The following is a 19,912-nucleotide window of genomic DNA, read 5'->3' on the forward strand; positions in this document are numbered from 1 at the left end:
GTAGCAGAGCATCCCCGAGGGACTGATAGTCTGTTAGAAGATGGGTGGGACCCACGTGTTGCTGGGGAGGGTGTATTTGGGGCCCTGACTTGCAAACACTGGGATGAGATTCTAGTGGATTTAGCTTCGACATCTCCGAGGAGCTGACCTGGGCCTCGTGGCCGGGGGACTTCTCTCCCTCAGCTGGACGAATGGGAAACCCAGAAACGGCCAGCTTTGCACTACGGTTGCATACTGATTGATTCGATTATTCAACAAACATTTATTCACCACCTACCATTAGTGCAAGCACTATTCAAGGTCCTAGGGAGATATCAGTGAGAAAAACAGGCCCCAAATCCTTGCCCTTGTAGAGAGGAAGCAGAAGATAAGCCGTAAACGTAATAAACATTTTATATATAGAACGTTAGTGATATGTACTATGGGAAAAATAAAACACTAGGATGAGGGATTGGAAGCGAAGATGGGGAAACAGGTTACCAATTGAAATACAGTATTAAGGGTAGGCCTTCCTGAGAATATGCCATTTGAGCAAAGACTTGAAGGAGAGAGGGAGTGAGACATATGGCTGTCTAAGGGAAAAGCATTCCCAGAAGAGGGAACAGCCAGTGCGAAAGATCTAAGGCAGGAGAAAGGCCAGAATGAAGTCAAAAATGGGGAGATCAGAAAGGAAACAGGCATGAGACCCAGATCAGGGGGGCCTTGAGGGACGTGGGGAGCCGTCGGGGGTTTGTACTGGAGAGTCACATGACTGGATTCATATCTTCAAAGTATCACTCTGTCTGCTCCATTGGGAATAGACTGTAGGGGGGACAAGAGGGTGGCAGCAGGGGAGGTGAGAAGAAGGGGTCAGGTTTTGAGTCTGTTGGCTTGCAGCTTGATTTAAATCTGTCTCTTCCATTAGTTTACGTCTCACGTCTGCCTTGTTCCCCACTGTCTCCCAGCACCTCGGCGATCACGAAGGGTTAGTGTCCTCGGGAGGCTGCTGACGTTCATTCATTCATTCATTCGTTCGTTCATTTCACTTTATAAATATTTATTGAGCACCTGTTACGTGCCAGGCACTGTACAGTTTTATAGATTTATTGTTTTATAGGTTATTTATAGTTTTATAGATTTAAAGATTATTATTAATCTTACAGTTTTATAGATTATTCAACATAACCTTCACAGTTCTGGTGATGGGAGCTGGTGGCCCCTCCGCTCACCCAGTTTTGTAGACGAGGGAACTAGCATTCAGGGACTACAGTGACTCACTCAGGGCGAGGGAGGCAGTAAGTTATCCACTGGGATTCAAATCCAGGCTTGTCTGGCTCCAGAGAGGCCTGCTCAAAGGATGTGATCGTTTGGCAGTTACATGTTCTAGACCATCCAGAAGCAGACTTGGTGTTGAAGTCACACCGGAGCCTCCTGTGACCTGTATAGGATCAGGGTCAGCCCGACGTGTCATTCAGAGAAAGCCAGTCCAACACCCACAGAACTCAAAGCTTTTTGTGCCTCTTAAAGAATATTACAGGGACCTAGTTTGTCACTCAGGGCATCCGTTCTTAAAAATCCTCTTTCCTGCCCTCCAATTCTCCTGTGGCTGCTCTAAGGTCTCTATGTCGACCCTGACACACTAAAATCATCACCCAGACGCTGTTCCTGAGGCTAAGCCCTGCCCTCTCACACTGTCCTGGAGACAACGCTGGTGACTTCTTCCCTGTCAAGTGTCTCCTGTGTGTTTCCTGCGGCCTGGTGCCCACTTGAGGCTCAGGGCGGGAAGGTCGGAGGGAAGACACTCAGCATTATTTGCTCTGGTCCCCATCTCTCACAGGGATGGCCCTGGGCGCCTCCCAGGAGAAAGTTCTACACAAGCATCCATTGTACCCCTGTCCTTCGGGCACCCCAAACTCATGTACAAAGCCAAATACATCTCTCTTGAGGCCTCAATGTCCTCATGTGCTGAACAATAGTGCACTTTATAAGGTTGTTGTGGGATTAAATGAGATGATATAGGTGCCTGGCACATTTTCAATGATCAATGAATTCCAGCTGCTGTTACTATCTTACCCCTCTCCCCAACCTCCCCTGCCGCTAGACTGTAAGCTCCTTCAAGACAGAGCTGTGTCTTATCTTTGGATCCCCAGTGGCTAATTCAAGGCTGGAATAAAGTAGGTGCTTATCAATGCTGGATGAATTGATGAAAGATATGCAATAATTAGGCCCCAAAGAATTTCAAGTTTACTCTTCCCGAGAGGGCTGATATCATTAAAGGATCAGTTCTGAGTGAGTCTGTCCCGTGTTACCAACATTGCTCACCCAAGCCCTACTCCCTGGGCTAGGAGCCTCCCCAGGAAGCCTGGGGTGGGCACCAGTGGCAATGTGGGAAGACTGGGTTGGATAAGATGCCCTTGGCAAAGCTCCACCCCATGGTGGACTTAAGTCCAAGTTCACCGCACATCTGGGTGCTGTTTCCCTGAAGCTGCATTCCTCTATCAGCATTCTGGCCAGGAGTGAACCAGGAGGAGGAGGGAGGGAGTGTGGGTGGCAGGACACGTGGATCAGGAAATGGACTCCGCCATCTTGTTCTGCCCCCTGGGAGTAGCCAGGATTTGCTAGGGCCACGAGGACAGAGAACTCCTGAAAGAAGGCAGCTGGGGATACAGCAGCCCCCTCCTGCTCCTTATCTGCCGCCTGCTATCAGTCATCAAGATAAGCCAAAGCTGAGAGCTGTCTGGGCCGGAGCCACAAGGGAGAACATAATTAAAAAGACACTGCTGGCCTGGCAGAGAGGGCGGGAGCACCCAAGGATCCTCAAGGGGACATGAGGAGGACCTAGAGGGGAAGGGTTCCCTTCTTTGAGAAAAGGCAGAGTAATCAGCACTCAGTGAACAGCCTTGCAAATAAGTAGCAACAGGCTACCAGCCCATGGCAGCCATGCCTGGCTCATACGCCATGGAAAGAAAACCCAGAGAGAATCTAACCTCAAATGTGTATTCCACACCCTTCGTTTGACTTTGCTTCCCATCTCTACCCCAACTCATCCCTATCCCTATCAAAGACAATGATTACCTGGGAGGGTCTCAGGAGTCTAACAGATAACAGATACATTGCCCTGAGAAGCGCTATGAAGCCTTCCATGATGGAATGATGGCAGTCATCCATTCATTTAATTAGCACTGAGGATACAATGGGAAGCAAATAGACATAGCCCAGGCCCCCCAGGAGCACACGCTCTAGAGGAGATGACAGACAATGACAAAATAATCTACAGAAACAACACATATCCCTACACACTGATGGGAGTATCCTGAGGGAGAGAGACTCAGCTCTATAAGAGGCAGACGAAGGATGCTGGGCACGGGTGGTCTGGCTTCCCTGTGAGGGCGACCCTGAGTTGACACTGAAGAATGAGTAGGATGTTACTAGTTGAAAAGTGAGTTGTGGGGTGAGCCTTCCAGGTGGCAAGTACAAAGGTGGGACAGCACAGAACACGCTGAGAAATGGAATGGAAGCTGGGAGACCCACAAAGTATGTTTGGGAACATGGTTATTGATGAGCTGGAGGGGCCAGCAGCACCAGACCACACAGGGCCCTAGGCCGCCTTAAGGGTTTTGGTCTCCATCCTAGGAGCAACAGGAAACCACTGGTCGGTGAAAGAGGATGGCAGGGATGATGGAGACCTGTCCAATTTGTGGGTTTCTATGTTCGTCTGCCGCTGAATAGAGAATGGGTTCCAGTGAGGGAGGGGGGGCAGTAGATTTAAGAGGTCAATGAGGAGCTGTGGTCCAGGTAGAGATGGTGGTGGCTTGGACAAGGATGCTGGTGGCAGAGAAGGAAAGACATGGATGGATGCCAGGGCTTCTCCAGAGATAAATCACAAGCCATGGCAATGGATTGGGTGTAGGAGGTGGGGAAAAAGAGGTGCCAGAAATGCCTCACAGGCTGTTGGCCTGCACACCTGGGGGGATGGTGGCTCCCCTCACTTTGGTACAGACATACCTCAGAGATAGCTTGAGTTTGGTTCCAGACCACCACAATAAAGTGAATATTGCAATAAAGCAAGTCACAGGAATTTTTTGGTTTCCTAGTGCATATAAAAGTTATGTTTACACTATACTGTAGTCTATTAAGTGTACAATAGCATTATGTCTAAAAAAACAATGTATATACCTTAATTAAAAATATTTTGTTGCTAAAAAAGGCTAACCATCATCTGAGCCTTTAGCGACTTGTAATCGTTTTGCTGGTGGAGGGTCTTGCCTCGATGTTGATGGCTGCTGACTGATCAGGGTGGTGTTTGCTGAGGGTTGGTTGGTTGTGGAAATTTCTTAAAATAAGACAACAATGAAGTTTGCTGTGTGGATTGACTCTTCTTTTCACAAACGATTTCTCAGTAGCGTGCGATGCTGTTTGACAGCAATTTACCCACAGTAGAACTTCTTTCAAAATTGGAGTCAATCCTCTGAAACCCTGCCACTGCTGTATCAACTAAGTTTATGCATTATTCTAAATCCTTTGTTGTCATTTCAACAATCTTTACAGCCTCTTCACCCGGAGTAGCTTCCATCTAAAGAAACCACTTCCTTTGCTCATCCGTAAGAGGCGAGTCCACATCCATTAAAGTTTTATCATGAGATTGCAGCAATTCAGTCCCATCTTCAGGCTCCACTTCTAATTCTAGTTCTCTTGCTGTTTCCACCACACCTGCAGTGACTTCCTCCACTGAAGTCTTGAACCCCTCAAAGTCATCCAGGAGGGTTGGAATCAACTTCTTCCAAACTGCTGTTAATGTTGATATTTTGACCTCTTTACTTTGCCCAGATCCATCAGAGGGATCACTATGTACGACAGCTATTGACTTACAAGATGTATTTCTTAAATAATAAAACATGAAAGTCAAAATTACTCCTTGCTCCATGGGCTGCAGAATGGATGTAGTGTTAGCAGGCATGAAAACGTTAATCTCATTGTTCATCTCCATGAGAGCTCTTGGGTGACCAGATGCATTGTCAATGAGCAGTCATATTTTGAAAGAAATCTTTTTTTTCTGAGCAGTAGGTCTCAACATTGGGCTTAAAATATTCAGTAAACCATGTTGTAAACTGATGTGCTGTCATCCAGGCTTTGTTGCTCCATTTCCAGAGCACAGGCAGAGAGGATTTAGCATAATTCTTAAGGGCCCTAGGATTTTTGGAATGGTAAATGAGCATTGGCTTCAACTTAAAGTCACCAGCTGCATTAGCCCCTAACAAGAGAGTCAGCCTGTCCTTTGAAGCTTTGAAGCCAGGCACTGACTTCTCCTCTCCAGCTATGAAAGTCCTAGATGGCATCTTCTTCCAACATAAGGCTGTTTCATCTACACTGAAAATCTGTTGTTTCGTGTAGCGCCCTCATGAATTATCTTAGCTGGATCTTCTGGATAACTTGCTGCAGCTTCTACAGCAGCACTGGCTGCTTCCCCTTGCCCTTTTATGTTACAGAGACGGCGTCTTTCCTTAAACAGCATGAATCAACCTCTGCCAGCTTCAGACTTTTCTTCTGCAGCTTCCTCACCTCTCTCAGCCTTCATGGAATTGAAGAGAGTTAGAGCCTTGCTCTGGATTAGGCTTTGGCTTAAGGGAATGTTGTGGCTGGTTTGATCTTCTGTCCAGACCACTCAAGCTTTCTCCACATCGGCAATAAGGCTGTAGCACTTTCTCATCTTTCGTGTGTTCACTGGAGTAGCACGTTTAATTTCCTTCAAGAGCTTTTCCTTTGCAGTCACAACTTGGTAACTGGCACAAGAAGCCTAGCTTCTGGCCTATCTCAGCTTTTGACACGCCTTCCTCACTAAGCTTAATCATTTCTAGCTTTTGATTTAAAGTGAGACACCTGTGACTCTTCCTTCCGCTTGAACACTTAGAGGCCATTGTAGGGTTGTTAACTGGCCTAGTTGCAATATTGTTGTGTCTCAGGGAACAGGGAGGCCCAAGGCAAGGGAGAGAGATGGGGAACGGCTGGTCAGTGGAGCAGTCAGAACACGCACAACAGTGATCAGTCAAGTTCACCACCTTACACGGGTGCTGTTTGTGGCGCCCCAAACAATTATAATAGTAACATCAAAGATCACTGATCACAGGTCACCATAACAAATATAATAATAATTTTAAAAGCTTGAAGTATTTTGAAAATTACCAAAATGTGACACAGAGACATGAAGTGAGCAAGTGCTGTTGGGAAAATAGCGCCGATAGGCTTGCTCAACACAGGGTTGCCACAAACATTCAATTTGTAAAAAACGCAATATCTGTGAACCACAATGAAATGAAGCGCAACAAAACGAGGTTTGCCTGTATCTCTTTGGGGTACTCCTCCCTCCCCTCACAACCGGAGTGCTGACTGTAATGGGTAGATTCGCTGGAATCAGAGAAGGAGAGTCTTGGTGAGCTATTCCAACCCCCACATTTTGCAGAGGAAGCATCTCCAGCTCAGAGATGACGAGCTTGACAAAGGGATGGGTCAGAGCCCACGTCCCCGGACTCCCGTCTGCAGTTAGGAGAGCACTGTCTTTCGGGGGGGATTCAGGTTGGATGCAAGCCTGCTTGGACTCCAGCCATGACTATGCTCCAACCCACTGAGTGAATCCAGGCAGGTCACATATCTTCAGGCCTCAGTTTCTTTACTGCGAAATGGGAAGAAATGGGATTACCACTTCTCTTCTCAGGGACATTGAGAGTGATCATGGGTCCCTAACTGGGAAGTGCTGGGGAAAATGAAGAGAATGATGCTCTGACTGCCTGTTGGGTCTGAAGTGGGAGAGCTGGGTGGGGATGGATGGGCAGCCTCCCCGACTTCCTGCCTCCCTGTCTCTTGCAGGCCCTGAGGGCTGAGTAGCCAGCGGGATGCCGGGTCTGCTGAACCAGGTCACAGGGGCAGCCCTGCCGCTCACCGCATCCGATGTCACCTCCTTCGTCAGTGGTTACGCCCTGGGTCTCACCGCCTCCCTCACCTATGGCAACCTGGAAGCCCAGCCCTTCCAGGGTAAGGACCCCTGTTGGGGCTTCCCCAGGGCCACCCCCTCCTGCACGTGGAATCCCCATCCTGACATGGACTAGCGGTTGACGTGGGCAAGTCATGTAACCTCTCTGGGCCTCAGTTTCCTCATCTAGGGCTCACAGCTAGCAGCAAGTCAGGTCAGGATTTGAGCCGAGGTTTGGGCTCAGCCCCAGCCAACTGTCTCAGCACTATTTACGTTCCACAAGGCCCACCCACCTGTGTCAAACGGCCAGTCCTCCACTTTCTCCAGGGAGCCTCACAGTAGGAGAGCATCAAGACCCAGTGGAAGACATGAGCTCCCAGTCCTAGGCTTGGCTCTTTTCCCTGTGACCTTGGGGGAAGCCACTGTCCTTCTCAAAATCAGGATGCTCCTCTGCCTGTCTGGACGCCAGGGTAGGGGAGGAGCCAATGAGGTAATGCCTGAGGAAGGACAGTGTGCAATGAAAAACACTCTGCGAAAGTGAATCATCAGTGTGGGGCCGTCAGGAGTGTGGAGGGACCTTCGCCTGCAAGAGTTCTTTGTAAACTCCTCTTTCCACCTGAGGGAGGGAGTTAGCGGGAAGGTTGGCCAGGAGGGTGCTGCGTAAAGGCTTGTGTGGCTGGATTCCTTCTCATTGCAGCTGTGGGGGCCTCCTAACCCCCAAGCTACATGTCTTGGGGCACCACCCTCCAGCCCAACCTGAGGTTCTGAAACCATTTCACTTCCCAAAAGGAACCTGCAGGGAAACTCTCTTCCCCTCAGAAGTCTCCCAGGCAGAGTAAATGACCCTGTTCCTCTGTTTAAGGAAACCTAGAGAGGGTGGCTTAAAATGGGACTGGGGGCCCAGGAGACTAAATTACTCAACAACTTTGGGACAGTCCCGTGGCTTTCTGCACGCAGAAAGAACCAGTTTCCCCATTTTATAGATGAGGAAACTGAGGCTCAGAGGTACTGGAAGCCGGGGTTTGTGGAGGGCCCATCAGGGGCCCGCATTGTGCTGTCCCAGTGTTAGTGGGCAGATCAAATGAGACACGACCTTGATCCTCCGAGTGTGGTCCCCGAGCCATCGGCATCACTCAGGAGCTGATTAGAAATGCAGAACCTCAGGCCCTGCCCCAGACCTACTGGATCAGAATCTGCTTTTAACATCCCCAGATGATTCGTGGACTCAAATGTGAGAAGCACTAAGGTATAAAAATGTGGGGCACACACTCTGGACCACACAGCTTAACAAGTGATGGCTATTTTTTCCATTTTTGTGACAACTCTATGAGTTTGGCTCTATTATCCCCGTTTTACAGTTGGGGCTGTGACGCTTAGAGAAGCTGAATGTTTTAGGCAAGGTCACCAGGCCAGGAAAGGGGGCAGGGCCCGGATGAGAACCCTAGTCTACTTCCTCCAAGGCCCCAGCTCCTAGATGCCACGGGTGACAAATCCACCACACAGATGTGTTTTATTAGGCCCATACAACAGGTCACACAAAAAGCTGGATTTCCACTCTCTCTCGGAAAATCAGAAGCCCTGGCCACACCGGCCTTACGCGCCCGCAGAGTAAGGTGGCAGGGACAGGGGAGCAGTCGTCCCTTTTTCTGTTGCCCCACTGTTCACACAGTATCTGCTGCTGCACTTACTGTGCCCAGCCCCAGAGCCACGGGGTCCCAGCCTGAGTCCCCTCCAGCATCCTCTAACTGGCAGTGACTGCCGTCCATCCATCTGGCAGGCCAAAGGTTCAGGTTCCTCCCCAGGGGTGGGGCACGCAGAGCGGGGCTGGAGCACCCCGCGATGCTGGCCCTGCTCTGGCAGGCCTCTTTGTGTATCCACTGGATGAGTACACCGCGGTGATCGGCTTTGAGGCAGTCATTGCCGACCGCGTTGTGACGGTACAGATCAAGGACAAAGCCAAGATGGAGAGTGGCCACTTCGATGCCACCCGCGTCAGAGCCACAGCTGTCACAGGTAAGGAGGCCAGAAGGGCCGTGGCAGGGCCTGGGCCTGGCTGGGGTCTCAGGCAGACTGAAATGGCAGCAATGGGATAGGGTAGAGAGAGCACTAAACTAGGAGTCAGGAATCCTGTGTGACCTCAGGCCAATAATTAACCTCTCTGAGCCTCTCTTTAATGTCTGTGAAATAGAGATAATTGTTCCTGTTCTCACTTGAAACCATGGTAAGGACCAAAGGAAGCAATGAAAGGATTTTTAAGATGTCTCTAAAGAACAGAACAGCAGGTCATTTAAGCTCAGAAGTTGTGGAATGAGTCACACCAGGATTTGACTCCCTATCCTGTTGCTTGCAAATGGTGTGAGCTTAGATAAGAAATTCAGCCTTATCTGCAAAATGGAACTAACAATTATACAAACCCAAATCTCAACAGAGAGCATGCCTGCAGCACACTCACCACAGTCCCTGGTACAGAGTAAGTACTCAAAGCGTGGCTACTGATGCCTGCTATTGAGGATACTGAGGCTCAGAGAGAGTGAACGACTGACCCAAGGTCACACAGCACATTAGTGTAGGGCCAGGGCTTGAATCCAGACCAAGTATCATATGATGTAAGAGATTCCTACCATTGGATCTACGATCAAGGTGAAGTTTGTTCACCCGATCATTAAGATGATCAAGAATATTTTAATGAGCACTCGCCATATGTAAGATGCGAAGTTGCCCTCAAGTTGTTATGACTACTCACAGCCCGGAAGAACAGCTGAGACATACTTAGGAGTAACCACGGAAGGAGGCGGCAGGTGGCTGTGCCAGAGAGGTCTGGATAACGCCAGAGGAGGGAAAGAAGGGTCCACATGGGATACCAGGGAGGTTTTCATGGAGGGGTTGGAGGGAGGGGTAAGACTGGCTAAGTAGGGATGAGGGAGTGGGCCTTTCAGATAAAAGGAGAGCACATGAGAAAACATGGATCCCAAAGGTGGGGGGTGCTTGGGTGTGACACTGGGGGAAAGAGAGTATGCAGATAGAGATGTGACCCTGTGTTGGGGGTTTGTGGGTCCAAGCCCCCACTCCCAGCAGGGTACAGTGGGAGGTACACGGGCCTGGCGTCAGACCCACGTAGGTTCAGTTTCTGGCTCAATTCTTTGAGTAACTTGGGCAAGTGGCACCACCATGCTGAGCCTGTTTTCCCATCTGCAAAATGGGCTCCTCAAACCTACCACACAGCAAACTTAGAGGGGGCCAGAGATAATACATGCACAGCCCCTGACTCCAGGCCCGGCACTTAGGAAACATTCTGCAAGAGGGGGTGTCTGTCACCCCTCATTCCTACACATCGGGAAAGGTGGCTTTAGACGAGGATTTGGAGCGGATCCTGTTCGTGGTCAACCTGGGGACCATCGCCCCCATGGAGAACGTCACCATATTCGTCAGCACCTCCTCGGAGCTCCCGACACTGCCCAGCGGGGCTGTGCGGGTCCTGCTGCCTGCGGTCTGCGCCCCTACCGTGCCCCAGTTCTGCACCGAGAGCACAGGCCCCTCCAACCAACAGGCCCGAGGGTAAGGAGCCCTGGCCAGACAAGGGTCCGAGGCTCGAGTGGGCTGCAGGGAGGTGGTGGGGTGAAGTCAGGGGGGTGCGGGGTGGGGGAGACAGGGAGTAGATGGTGAGGCTCAGCACTATAGGGGCCACCATCTGAATAGCTGCTCCTCCCCTGCTCACTTTTAGAGCACTTGAGAATCCCCCTGAAATGCCCTATTTGGCTACTAGCCAGAAGTGCTGGGATTTGGGCAGCTTGGGCCCAGAATTTCCAAAGCTTTATTTTGTAACGCACTCGAGAGGGATTTTCTGACTACCTTCCCTGTGCTGGACCCTGGGCTGGCTGTTGGGATACAGAGGGCATGAAACCAACGTGGCTCTTGCCTTTTTGGAACTTGGTGGGAGAGATGGTTATCCAACTAACAAGACAACTAGTGGGGAACTGTTTATGTACTTGCATGCATAATTAATTATGTAAAACAGCAGTGAAGGAGAAGTTCATTGAACTAAGAGTATAAAAGGGGGACTCAACCTGGGGGTCCAGGCTTCTCTGGGGAGTGGTACTTTAGCTGAAAGCTGAGCGATGAGGGGGGCCTAGGCACAGACAGGAGTGTTCCTGTCGGTGAAAACAGCAGGGGCAAAGGCCCTGAGGTAGCAAGACAGGGCCCCAGAGAGGAACCGAAGCACAGGCGGCATGAGATGAGGCTGCAAAGACACAGGATGCCCTGTCGCCCCGGCCAACTCTGAATTTCTCCCAAAAGCAACAAGCAGCCAATAAAAGGGTTTTCAGCAGGGCAGAGCGGGGAAGACAGCAGGCCCAGTACCAGGAGGGTTTCTCTGTGCTCCCCTGGTGGGCAAGGAGGGAAAGGAGGCACCTGTAGCCGAGATCAGGGCTCCTCCCATTTCCCTGCCTCAGGACCAGAATGAGCGTTTCTTCTGCAGGGAGAGAGGACAGCCTTTTTAAGTAGCCTGCTGCATACGGGGATGTTTTTGAAGTCTTGTATTTTCTCATTCACTTGTGAATTTTTAAAATCTATTCCACAGCATCTTAGCGCCATTTTGGTACAAAAATAACACTTGAAATTAATTGCTAGTTAAACTACTTAACTCCCCACACCCCAACTCTCACCTCAAATCTTTGAGCCAAGTTGAAATCTGGGAGGATGTGCCGTGTGTCTCCAGGGGTCTGATACGTACACTGGTAGGGCTCCGGGGACAGCTGGGAGCAGGTGCCTACTGGGACACGGGACACTGTCAGCAGACTCCTGGACACCACCATTAAAGTGCTGATCTCAGGCCGAGCTGGGAGGAAGGGTTATTGCAGCCTCCCTCGTGGGGCCAGCCTGGAGGGCACTCCTCAGTCTCCACGAATAGTAATTAAACACCCTCTCTGTGCCGGGCACTGTTGGGGTGCTGGGAATATAGCAGGCAACTAGACAAATAAGGTCCCTGCCCTCGAGGGGCTGGCATTCTAATGGGGGAGACAGACAGTAAAGAAATAAGCCCATAAACAAGTAATATGCTAAGTGATGAGTTCTATGAAGATCAATGCTACAGAGGCTAGAGAGGGACAGGTTGGGGTGGGTGCTATTTTAGCTAGAATAGACGGGGCTTAGGCAACACGTGAGGCCTGATCTGAATGAAAGGAGCAAGCCAAGGAAATATTCTGGAGAAAGAACATTCTGGGCAGAGGGAGCAGTAAGTGCAAAGGCCCTGAGGCAGCAGCAGGCTTGGTGTGCTTGAGCAGCAACAGGAAGGCTAGTATGTTGATAGCAGAGTGGGAGAGGGAAGGAGAGAAGTCAGAGGGGTGGTGGGGACTCAGATCCTGTAGGACCTTGAAGCCCGGGGTGAGGACACTTGTTGGCACAGCAGAGAAGCTGACAGCACCAGCCAGTCTCAGACCACGGAACACCAGTTTGGGTGTCGTCTTTATAAGTGCTGCCATGGGCGCCAAACCTCATGCATTTGAGAGGCATGGCCTAGCAAAGCTGGGACATTCAAGACTTTGGTGGATCAGAGAACAAGAGGCCCTGATAAGCTTATTCCTGCCCATCCCAGCAGGTGGGGTTAGCAGAGGCAGTCTTGGGGGAAGCCTGCCTCAGATCCGTACGGACCTGAAAGCTGCTCAGATAGAGTGACACGAGAAAAAATAAGAAAATAGATAACGCCAAGCGTTAGTGAGGATGAGGCGAGAGGGAAACTCTTGTTCACTGCTGGTGGGAGTGGAAACTAGGCCAGCCACCCTGGAGAGCAATCTGGCAATAGTCGATGTGTGCCCTGTGACCCGGGGATCCCAGAGAACCCTGTCATAAGTCCAAGGGGACACGGGTGAGGATCTTCACGGTGGTGGTATCTGTGGACACAGTGGGGTGGAGGCAGCAACAAATAAGTACAACGTAACGGGTGCCCCCAAACGATACCGTGTCCGCAGCAAAGACTCGGGGTTGCAGCCCTGGACAGAGCCTAAAAACAGCGTTGAGTGAAAAAAAGGAAGCGATTGAATGAGATTCATAATACAATGCAATCTTTTCAGTTTAAAACACATTCACAACCCCATGCCACCGTGTATTTTACAAGGATACGTGCATATTAAGGACATATATCAAAGACCTTAGAGGGTGTGCTGAGGGAGGGGAGGGGAATGGAGCAGGACCAGAGACAGAGCAGGGGATGACACAGAAAAAGGGCCCAGAAACGAGCCTTCAGCAGGTGAGACACTTTGCTAAGCCTCGCTCAAGACAACTGTGTCATTATTACCCCATTTAACGGATGATAAAACCAAGACTTAGAGGAGAAGTGGCTTGTGCAAGGGCTCCCAGCTCGCAGAGAGAGAGCAGGGACGCAAGAAGTGGTGTGAGATAGTGCGTCACAGACAGACCTGGGCGAGGACGCACGCTCTGCCAGGTCCTGGTTGGGGGAACTGAGGCCTCATCTTGCTGAGCCTCGGATTCCCCATGTGGGAGATGGGAGCAGTGGGGCCCCGACGCCTTCTTCTGGGGCCCATGGTGAGTACAATGTGAGCTGATGCCGTGGAGCACCATGCCTTGCAGTGGCCCATCCTTCGTAGGTAGCTGTGCCTTATGTCTGAAGCCAAGCTCTCCCCGGGGTCAGATTGAGTGGAAGATTAAGGGTCTGGGGTGGGAGAAAGCTCCTCAGCCCCTTTCAGTCTGGGCTGCAGGGGTGCCAGGGCTGCCTGGGACTCACCGTCCTCTCCATGTCTTCTCATGCTGGCCCCCTGCCTCGGCCCTGGCTGCCCGCCTCCTGTTCCTCCTCTCGTCCCCCTTCCCAGCAAAGACAGGCATTGCTTTGGCACCCGGGCGCTGGACTCCTGGAACAAGTTGTGCCTGGCAACTCTCCTGGACACGGATGTGTCCAACCCCATGGAATATGAGTTCAACTTCCAGCTGGAGATCCGCGGGCCGTGCCTGCTCGCAGGTGAGAGGGAGCTCAGATAAGGGCCAAAAAGAAGACGCAAGGCCCCGGGGTGGGGAGGGCTCCAGGCCCAAAGCTGCCAGGGATAGAGAGGGAGGGGAGGGCGGGGAAACTGATCAACCCAAAAGGAAGATGACCTGAAGCACACAGAGCTTTATGGACCCCCATTTCCTGCTCCCCAACACACAGCCCAAAGATGAGCCCCGCCCAAGGACAGGTCTCAAGGCTGTCCCCATCTCCACCTCAGTGGCTTCCTTGGGGAAAGGTGCATGGGCCCAAGGTGGTTCCTGGTCCTCTCCTAAAGGCCACAGCCATAAATCTGCTTCCTGGTTCTCGTCTTGCAGAGCAGAATCATCCGGGGAGCTTTCAAAATCCTGCTGCCTAGATCCCACTCAAGAACTTCTGATGACATTGGTCTAGGGTGTGTCCTGAGTATTTATTTAAAAGCTCCCAGGTGGTTCTAATGTGCAGCCAGAGTTAGGAACCATTGGTCTGATGGTTCCCCTCCCCAATTCACTCAAGATTTTAAAAGGACACTAGGATATGGTTTCTTGTCAACGAGTGCTCTCCCAGAGCAACATGACATTCCAACACAGGAGGCATTTATGGAGCGCCCACTGATGGAGTGTGAACTCTCTCTATCTTTATGGTCCCTATGAGGAAGCAACTCCTTTGACCCCCACTGGATCCTGAGGTCAGAGAAGAAAGAACCATTTGACACCACCTAAGCCCCCATTTGGCAGATGGGGAAATTGAGGAGGCCTGTCTGTGGTTACACAGCAGGTCAGGAGCCCCTGATGGGGCTGGAGTGCCAGTCATCTCTGGCTTGGGTCTCGGGACCCCCCCCTCATCGAGCCCCTATCTCTCCCAGAGCTTCTGAGTCTATCCCGCCTTTCTGTATCATTCAGGAGTGGAAAGTCCCACCCATGAGATCCGAGCCGATGCTGCCCCATCTGCGTGCTCGGCCAAGAGCATTATTATCACGTTGGCTAACAGGCACAGCTTCGACCGTCCCGTAGAGATTGTCATCCACCCCAGCGGTACTGTGCCCCGGCTGGGCCCCCGGGATGCCTATGGGAGGGAGGAGGTGCTGATCCTGGGGGGCACAGACATGTGGTCCCTTGCCCAGTGGCCAGCCAGGGGGAGGGGAGGGGTACACAGCGGAGGAGAGGAGACCAACTGCCTGCCTCCTGGGAAACTCAGCTCCAGCTGGCAGAATTAAGCATCTCCTGCCCCCCATTTTAGATCCAAAGGCCCCGGGGTCTCATCCACCCATTGGGGCATATTCCCCCAGGCCAGCTGAGCAGAGGATCTTTGAAACCCTAAGCTCAGTGAGACCTTGGCAGCTCTGAACCCTCAGGGAGCAACTCTATTGTCACTTTAAGAATTCATAGAATGTCAGGACCTGAGAAGATCAGAGAGCCCGGTCCCACCCCCATTTTACTTATGGGTAAACTGAGGCCAAGAGAGGGGCAGTGAGTCCCCCACGGCCACCAGGCTCTCCTCTTCCCAACTAAGGAATCTTCCCATGGTCCCCCACTGCTTCAGGCTCCCCTCTTCCAGTTGGGAGTCCTCCCCACTGTGAAGACCCCAGCCCTAAACTAAGGCCCCAGCCTCACCCTCACACTTGGACAAGCGCCAAGACTTGCTCTCGCCTCCGCAGAGCCCCACATGCCGCATGTCCTGATGGAGAAAGGGGACATGACGCTGGGCGAGTTCGAGCGGCACTTGAAGGGAAGAACAGGTTTCATTAAAGGGACGAAACGGGACAGCAGTGCAGAGCGAAAGGTGAGGGGGGCTACAGCGGGGAGGCAGGGGCGGCAGGACTGGGGTGGCACTGGGGACTTGGTCTTCAGTGGACCAACGAGGAGACTGAGGCTGGGGTGGGGGGGTCACTCGCCCGAGGTCACACAGCAAGCTGGTGGCAGATCCTCGTCAATGTCTCCCTCCGTGGGCTGGGGCACTGGGGGGCAGAGGGAATATGGACTTCCAGAGCAGCCGTCACCCTGGCGCTGTCGTCCCACCTCCTGGTCTCCTCCTAGGTCACCTTCTCCTAGTACCAGCCAGGCAAAATTCTAGGCTGGTGGCAGAAACAAACTTGGTCTTCTCCAGGCTACTCCACTCCCCAGGGGTACCGAAGACCCTGCAGCTGGGTGCCCTCCCAGCTTCGTCTTCACTCTGGGGCCTCCCTTTTCCCACCCGCTGAATGGGTCTCTTGCTCTTCCTCCCTCTGGGAGCCTAAGAATAAAGGCAGAGCAGGGAAAGCCTGAGAATGATCCTTTCCCCCTACTTGTCCCCTCCCTCGTGAAGCTAAAGGACACGGAGGCCCTGGGTGGCGGGCTGGGGGGGAGACTTGTAGGAGGCAGAGCCGACAGCCACAGTTGCACCGCAGTCTCTCTCCTGCTCACAGCCCTGCATGTGGAGCCGGGTCCTGAACACCAAGACAGGTTTAAGAATGATGACACACTTCTTTTTATTGTCCCCTCTTTTTAGATGAGAAAAATGAGGCTCAGCACCCAAAAATAACTGGTGAGCTGGGAGAAGGGGATGACCATTCTCTTGGGAGTTGGCTTTGGTGACAATGGGGCTAAGAATTTAGAGGGTACAGGAACATTATTAAGGACCCCACTGAAGCACCTGCTGAGTGGGGGGTGGCAGGGATGGTGAAGAGAAGGTGGGGATGGCTCAATGCCCATCATATCATCCCCATGTTAGAGACCCCACTGGAAATGCCCGCCTCGCAGAGGTGCCCCCTCGCCCAGATGAGTCAGTTGGGAGAGGCTGGAGCCAGATTCTCAGAGTTGGGCGTGACAATACCAGGGCTGCCTCTGAGCTCTGAGAATTCAGCACGTGGGCAAAGGGAGGGGAGTAGCAATGGGCCTTCCAGGCCTGGGGCTGGCTCCTCTGCCTGCCAAGCCTTAAATCAATTAGCTCTGGGACCGCTGGAGCAAATGAGAATTAATTTGCCACCTTGGGTTGGTTATGCAAATACCCTGTATTCTCAGGAGCTCCAAGGATGACAGCAATCAACCCGAAGCTGCTAAGAAATGATAAGTTTATTGTAATTGAATAATGGCAGCTCCGGGAGACATTAGAGAATCCTGAGCCAGAGCCCCCACCCACCCCTTTAAGAGGCAAAAATCAGATTCCTGGGGGCCGGCCCTGTGGTGTAGTGGTTAAGTTCGCGCAGTACGCTTCGGCAGCCCGGGGTTCACAGGTTCGGATCCCAGGCGCGGACCTATGCACCGCTTATCAAGCCATGCTGTGGCAGGCGTGCCACATATAAAGTAGAGGAAGATGGGTATGGATGTTGGCTTGGGGCCAATCTTCCTCAGCCAGAAGAGAAGGATTGGCAACGGATGTTAGCTCAGGGCTAATCTTCCTCGCCAAAAACAAAAAATCGTTTCCCGGAGGTGGCTCCTCTCGCCAGCAGATGTGGCCGTTACTGCCTTGGGCTCTGTCATCAAGAAAGCCAGGCTGGGCAGTGGCTTTCAGCAAAGGAGCTCCACGTAGGAGGGAGAGTGCAATCCCTCACCAACGAGGGAGGCTGGCAACCAGAGGGCGAACATCAGACAGGAAGAGTGGGTGGGACAAGCTGTCAAACACCATGACTTAGCAAAGCGGGGGCAAATGGCACAGAGGAAGACACTATGTAGAAGAGATGGAGATGCATAGAGAAGCAGAGACAAATAGAGACAGAGAGACTGAAAATAAAAATGATTCACACACAAGTCAGTGGCAAACAAAAAGACCCACGTAGATTCATTCCCTCATTTATTCATTCAACAAACACTAAGTGCCCAATAGATGTCAAGCTCTGTTCTGGGCAGTGAGGAGGCAACACTGAAAATGACACACAGAGCTTACATTCTAGCACAGACAAGACGTAAATAGATAAGCAAGAGCAGCTCGGAGAGGGCTGGAGCCATGGAAAAATAAAACAGGATGATATGACAATGAGTGATAAGTGCTCGATGCTTTTTAGCTGAGTGCTTAGAGCAAGCCTGCTTGAGAGTGAGAGCTGGTGGAGAGCGAAGAACTGGAAGCAGAATAATGGTGATGTGTTTGGAAAACAGAAAGGTGGCCAGTATGGCTGAAACGTAAGGAGCAAGGTGTGCAAAGACCAAGCTCACAGGTAGGCAGGGGTCAGCCATAGGGGTCTCCATAAACCATGGTGCAACGTATGAGGGGAAGCTATTGCTCAAGCAAGAGGATGAAAAGAATGACCACGCTGACTGCTCTATGTGGAATGGACCACAGGGAGATAAAAGTGGAGGAGAGAGGCCAGCAAGAGGTCATGGAAAGGTCCAAGCAAGAGATGACACTGTCCTGAACTTGGGTGGTGGCAGTGGAGGCAGAGAGAAGAGGACATGTTCAGGCTGTATTTTAGCTATAGAGCTGGCAATCCTTTGCTGAAGGAGTAGATGTGTGGAGTGGGGAAAAGAAAGGCATCAAGGACATGTCCTAGGTCTTTGGTTTGACCTAGGCGTCAATCATCATTGAGGATGATGATGTCATCTTCATCACCTGGGTGGGTGATGATGTCATCTATTGAATTGAGGAAGGGACCCAAACAGACAGTAACTGAGACACAGACACAAAGAGACACATACATGCAGAGACAATCAGATAAAGAGACAGAGAGAAAGTTGGAGTGGAGAGAGAGAAAAGCAGAACGAGGATGGAGGAAACGAGATTTGGTGCGGAGTGAGTGGGAGAATCAAGGAGGGTTCAGCAGCAGCGTGTGAGGGCCAGCTAAGAGGCCTCATAAGAAGATACAGAACTGTGGTCCTGTCCTCCCTTTAACATTTCCTGAGCCCATCTCTGTACCAGGCTCTATGTTAAGCTCTGGAGATGCAAGAGACTCGGCATGACTTGCCTTCAAGTAGCATACACGCTAGAGGGGAGGCAGAAATATGAGCAAAAACGTGCAGTGTGAGAAGTGCCCGGGCCCCCATGACAAATAGCGACAGCAGCCACAACAGCGATGACGGCTGCTGTTTAGAGACAATCACTCTGCCAGGCAGCAGGCTGCAGAAGCACTGCATTTAATCCGTACAACTCGGTGAGGAAACTAGATAATTAAGTATGCCTGGAAGATTGGGGCAGGTTTTCCAAAGAGGTAAAATTTGAAGAATGAGTAAGCAGTTATCAGTGGGAGAGAATCAGTAAACCAGGAAAATCAAGTTCACAACCAAGATGAGCCAGAGAGTGGCTTCTACATTCGGTGCTAAAGCGAAAGAAATCACTATTCAACTGGGGGCCTGTGTGTGTGCCAGAAGCTTCCCATTGGTGTGCCAGCTCAGTTCATCCTAATAAGCACCCTGAGAAGTGGTTGTCGTTTGCCCCATTTTATGAATGAAGAAACAGACCCAGAGCAGGGAATTTGCCCAAAGTTGCACAGCTGGATGGTGACAGAGCTGGGATTCAAACCCAGGTCTTTCTGCCTCCAAAGTCTATGTTTGCTGTTGCAACTGTGAAAGTCTAGCAAATGGAGGAGGCAGGAACCATCGACCTGGCAGTCTTTCATTAAGAGTGCGGTGAGATCCTGACAAAACTTGGTGAGTAACGAGGGACCAGCGTGGGCCCCCAGGAGTAGCTCTGGACCCCTTGAATACACAAGTGAGAGAGTTTTCCTTGCTCCTCCAGACAGAAATCATCCGGAAACGCCTCCACAAGGATATCCCCCACCATTCTGTCATCATGCTCAACTTCTGTCCCGACCTCCAGTCAGTCCAGCCGAACCTGAGAGAGGCCCATGGGGAGTTTATCTTCCTCATTGACAGGAGTGGCAGTATGAGTGGGACCAACATCCTCCGTGTCAAGGTACCTGTAGGAGCACCCCCCCTCCCCCGGGGTCTAGGGCTCCAGGGTAAATCAGCTGTGCTCCCCCAAACCAGTTTCCTCAGTACTTTCTGTTCCAAGCAGCCCTCCTTCCACAGTTAAACCACTTTCCCAAATGCCAATCCATGAATAAAAGGAACAACAACTGTTTTTTAAATCAG

General features: G+C 51.4%; 1 protein-coding gene across 2 annotated transcripts in view; it reads left to right on the plus strand.

Moving 5' to 3' along the window:
• Window positions 1-6,866: 6,866 nt before the first annotated feature.
• VWA5B1 (von Willebrand factor A domain containing 5B1) overlaps window positions 6,867-19,912 on the plus strand; it is a 39,675-nt gene continuing 26,629 nt past the window's right edge. Inside the window, exons 1-7 of one of the 2 annotated variants that reach the window (XM_058552042.1) lie at window positions 6,867-7,005; window positions 8,804-8,956; window positions 10,228-10,498; window positions 13,765-13,910; window positions 14,816-14,947; window positions 15,571-15,695; window positions 19,557-19,733. In XM_058552042.1, the coding sequence (XP_058408025.1) occupies window positions 6,867-7,005; window positions 8,804-8,956; window positions 10,228-10,498; window positions 13,765-13,910; window positions 14,816-14,947; window positions 15,571-15,695; window positions 19,557-19,733 (1,143 nt within the window). Of the gene's footprint in view, window positions 7,006-8,803; window positions 8,957-10,227; window positions 10,499-13,764; window positions 13,911-14,815; window positions 14,948-15,570; window positions 15,696-19,556; window positions 19,734-19,912 lie in introns of those variants that run through there. The other variant, XM_058552043.1, reaches the window with a different exon arrangement.

The sequence above is a fragment of the Diceros bicornis genome, chromosome 13 (assembly GCF_020826845.1).
Source record: "Diceros bicornis minor isolate mBicDic1 chromosome 13, mDicBic1.mat.cur, whole genome shotgun sequence".
NCBI lineage: Eukaryota > Metazoa > Chordata > Mammalia > Perissodactyla > Rhinocerotidae > Diceros > Diceros bicornis.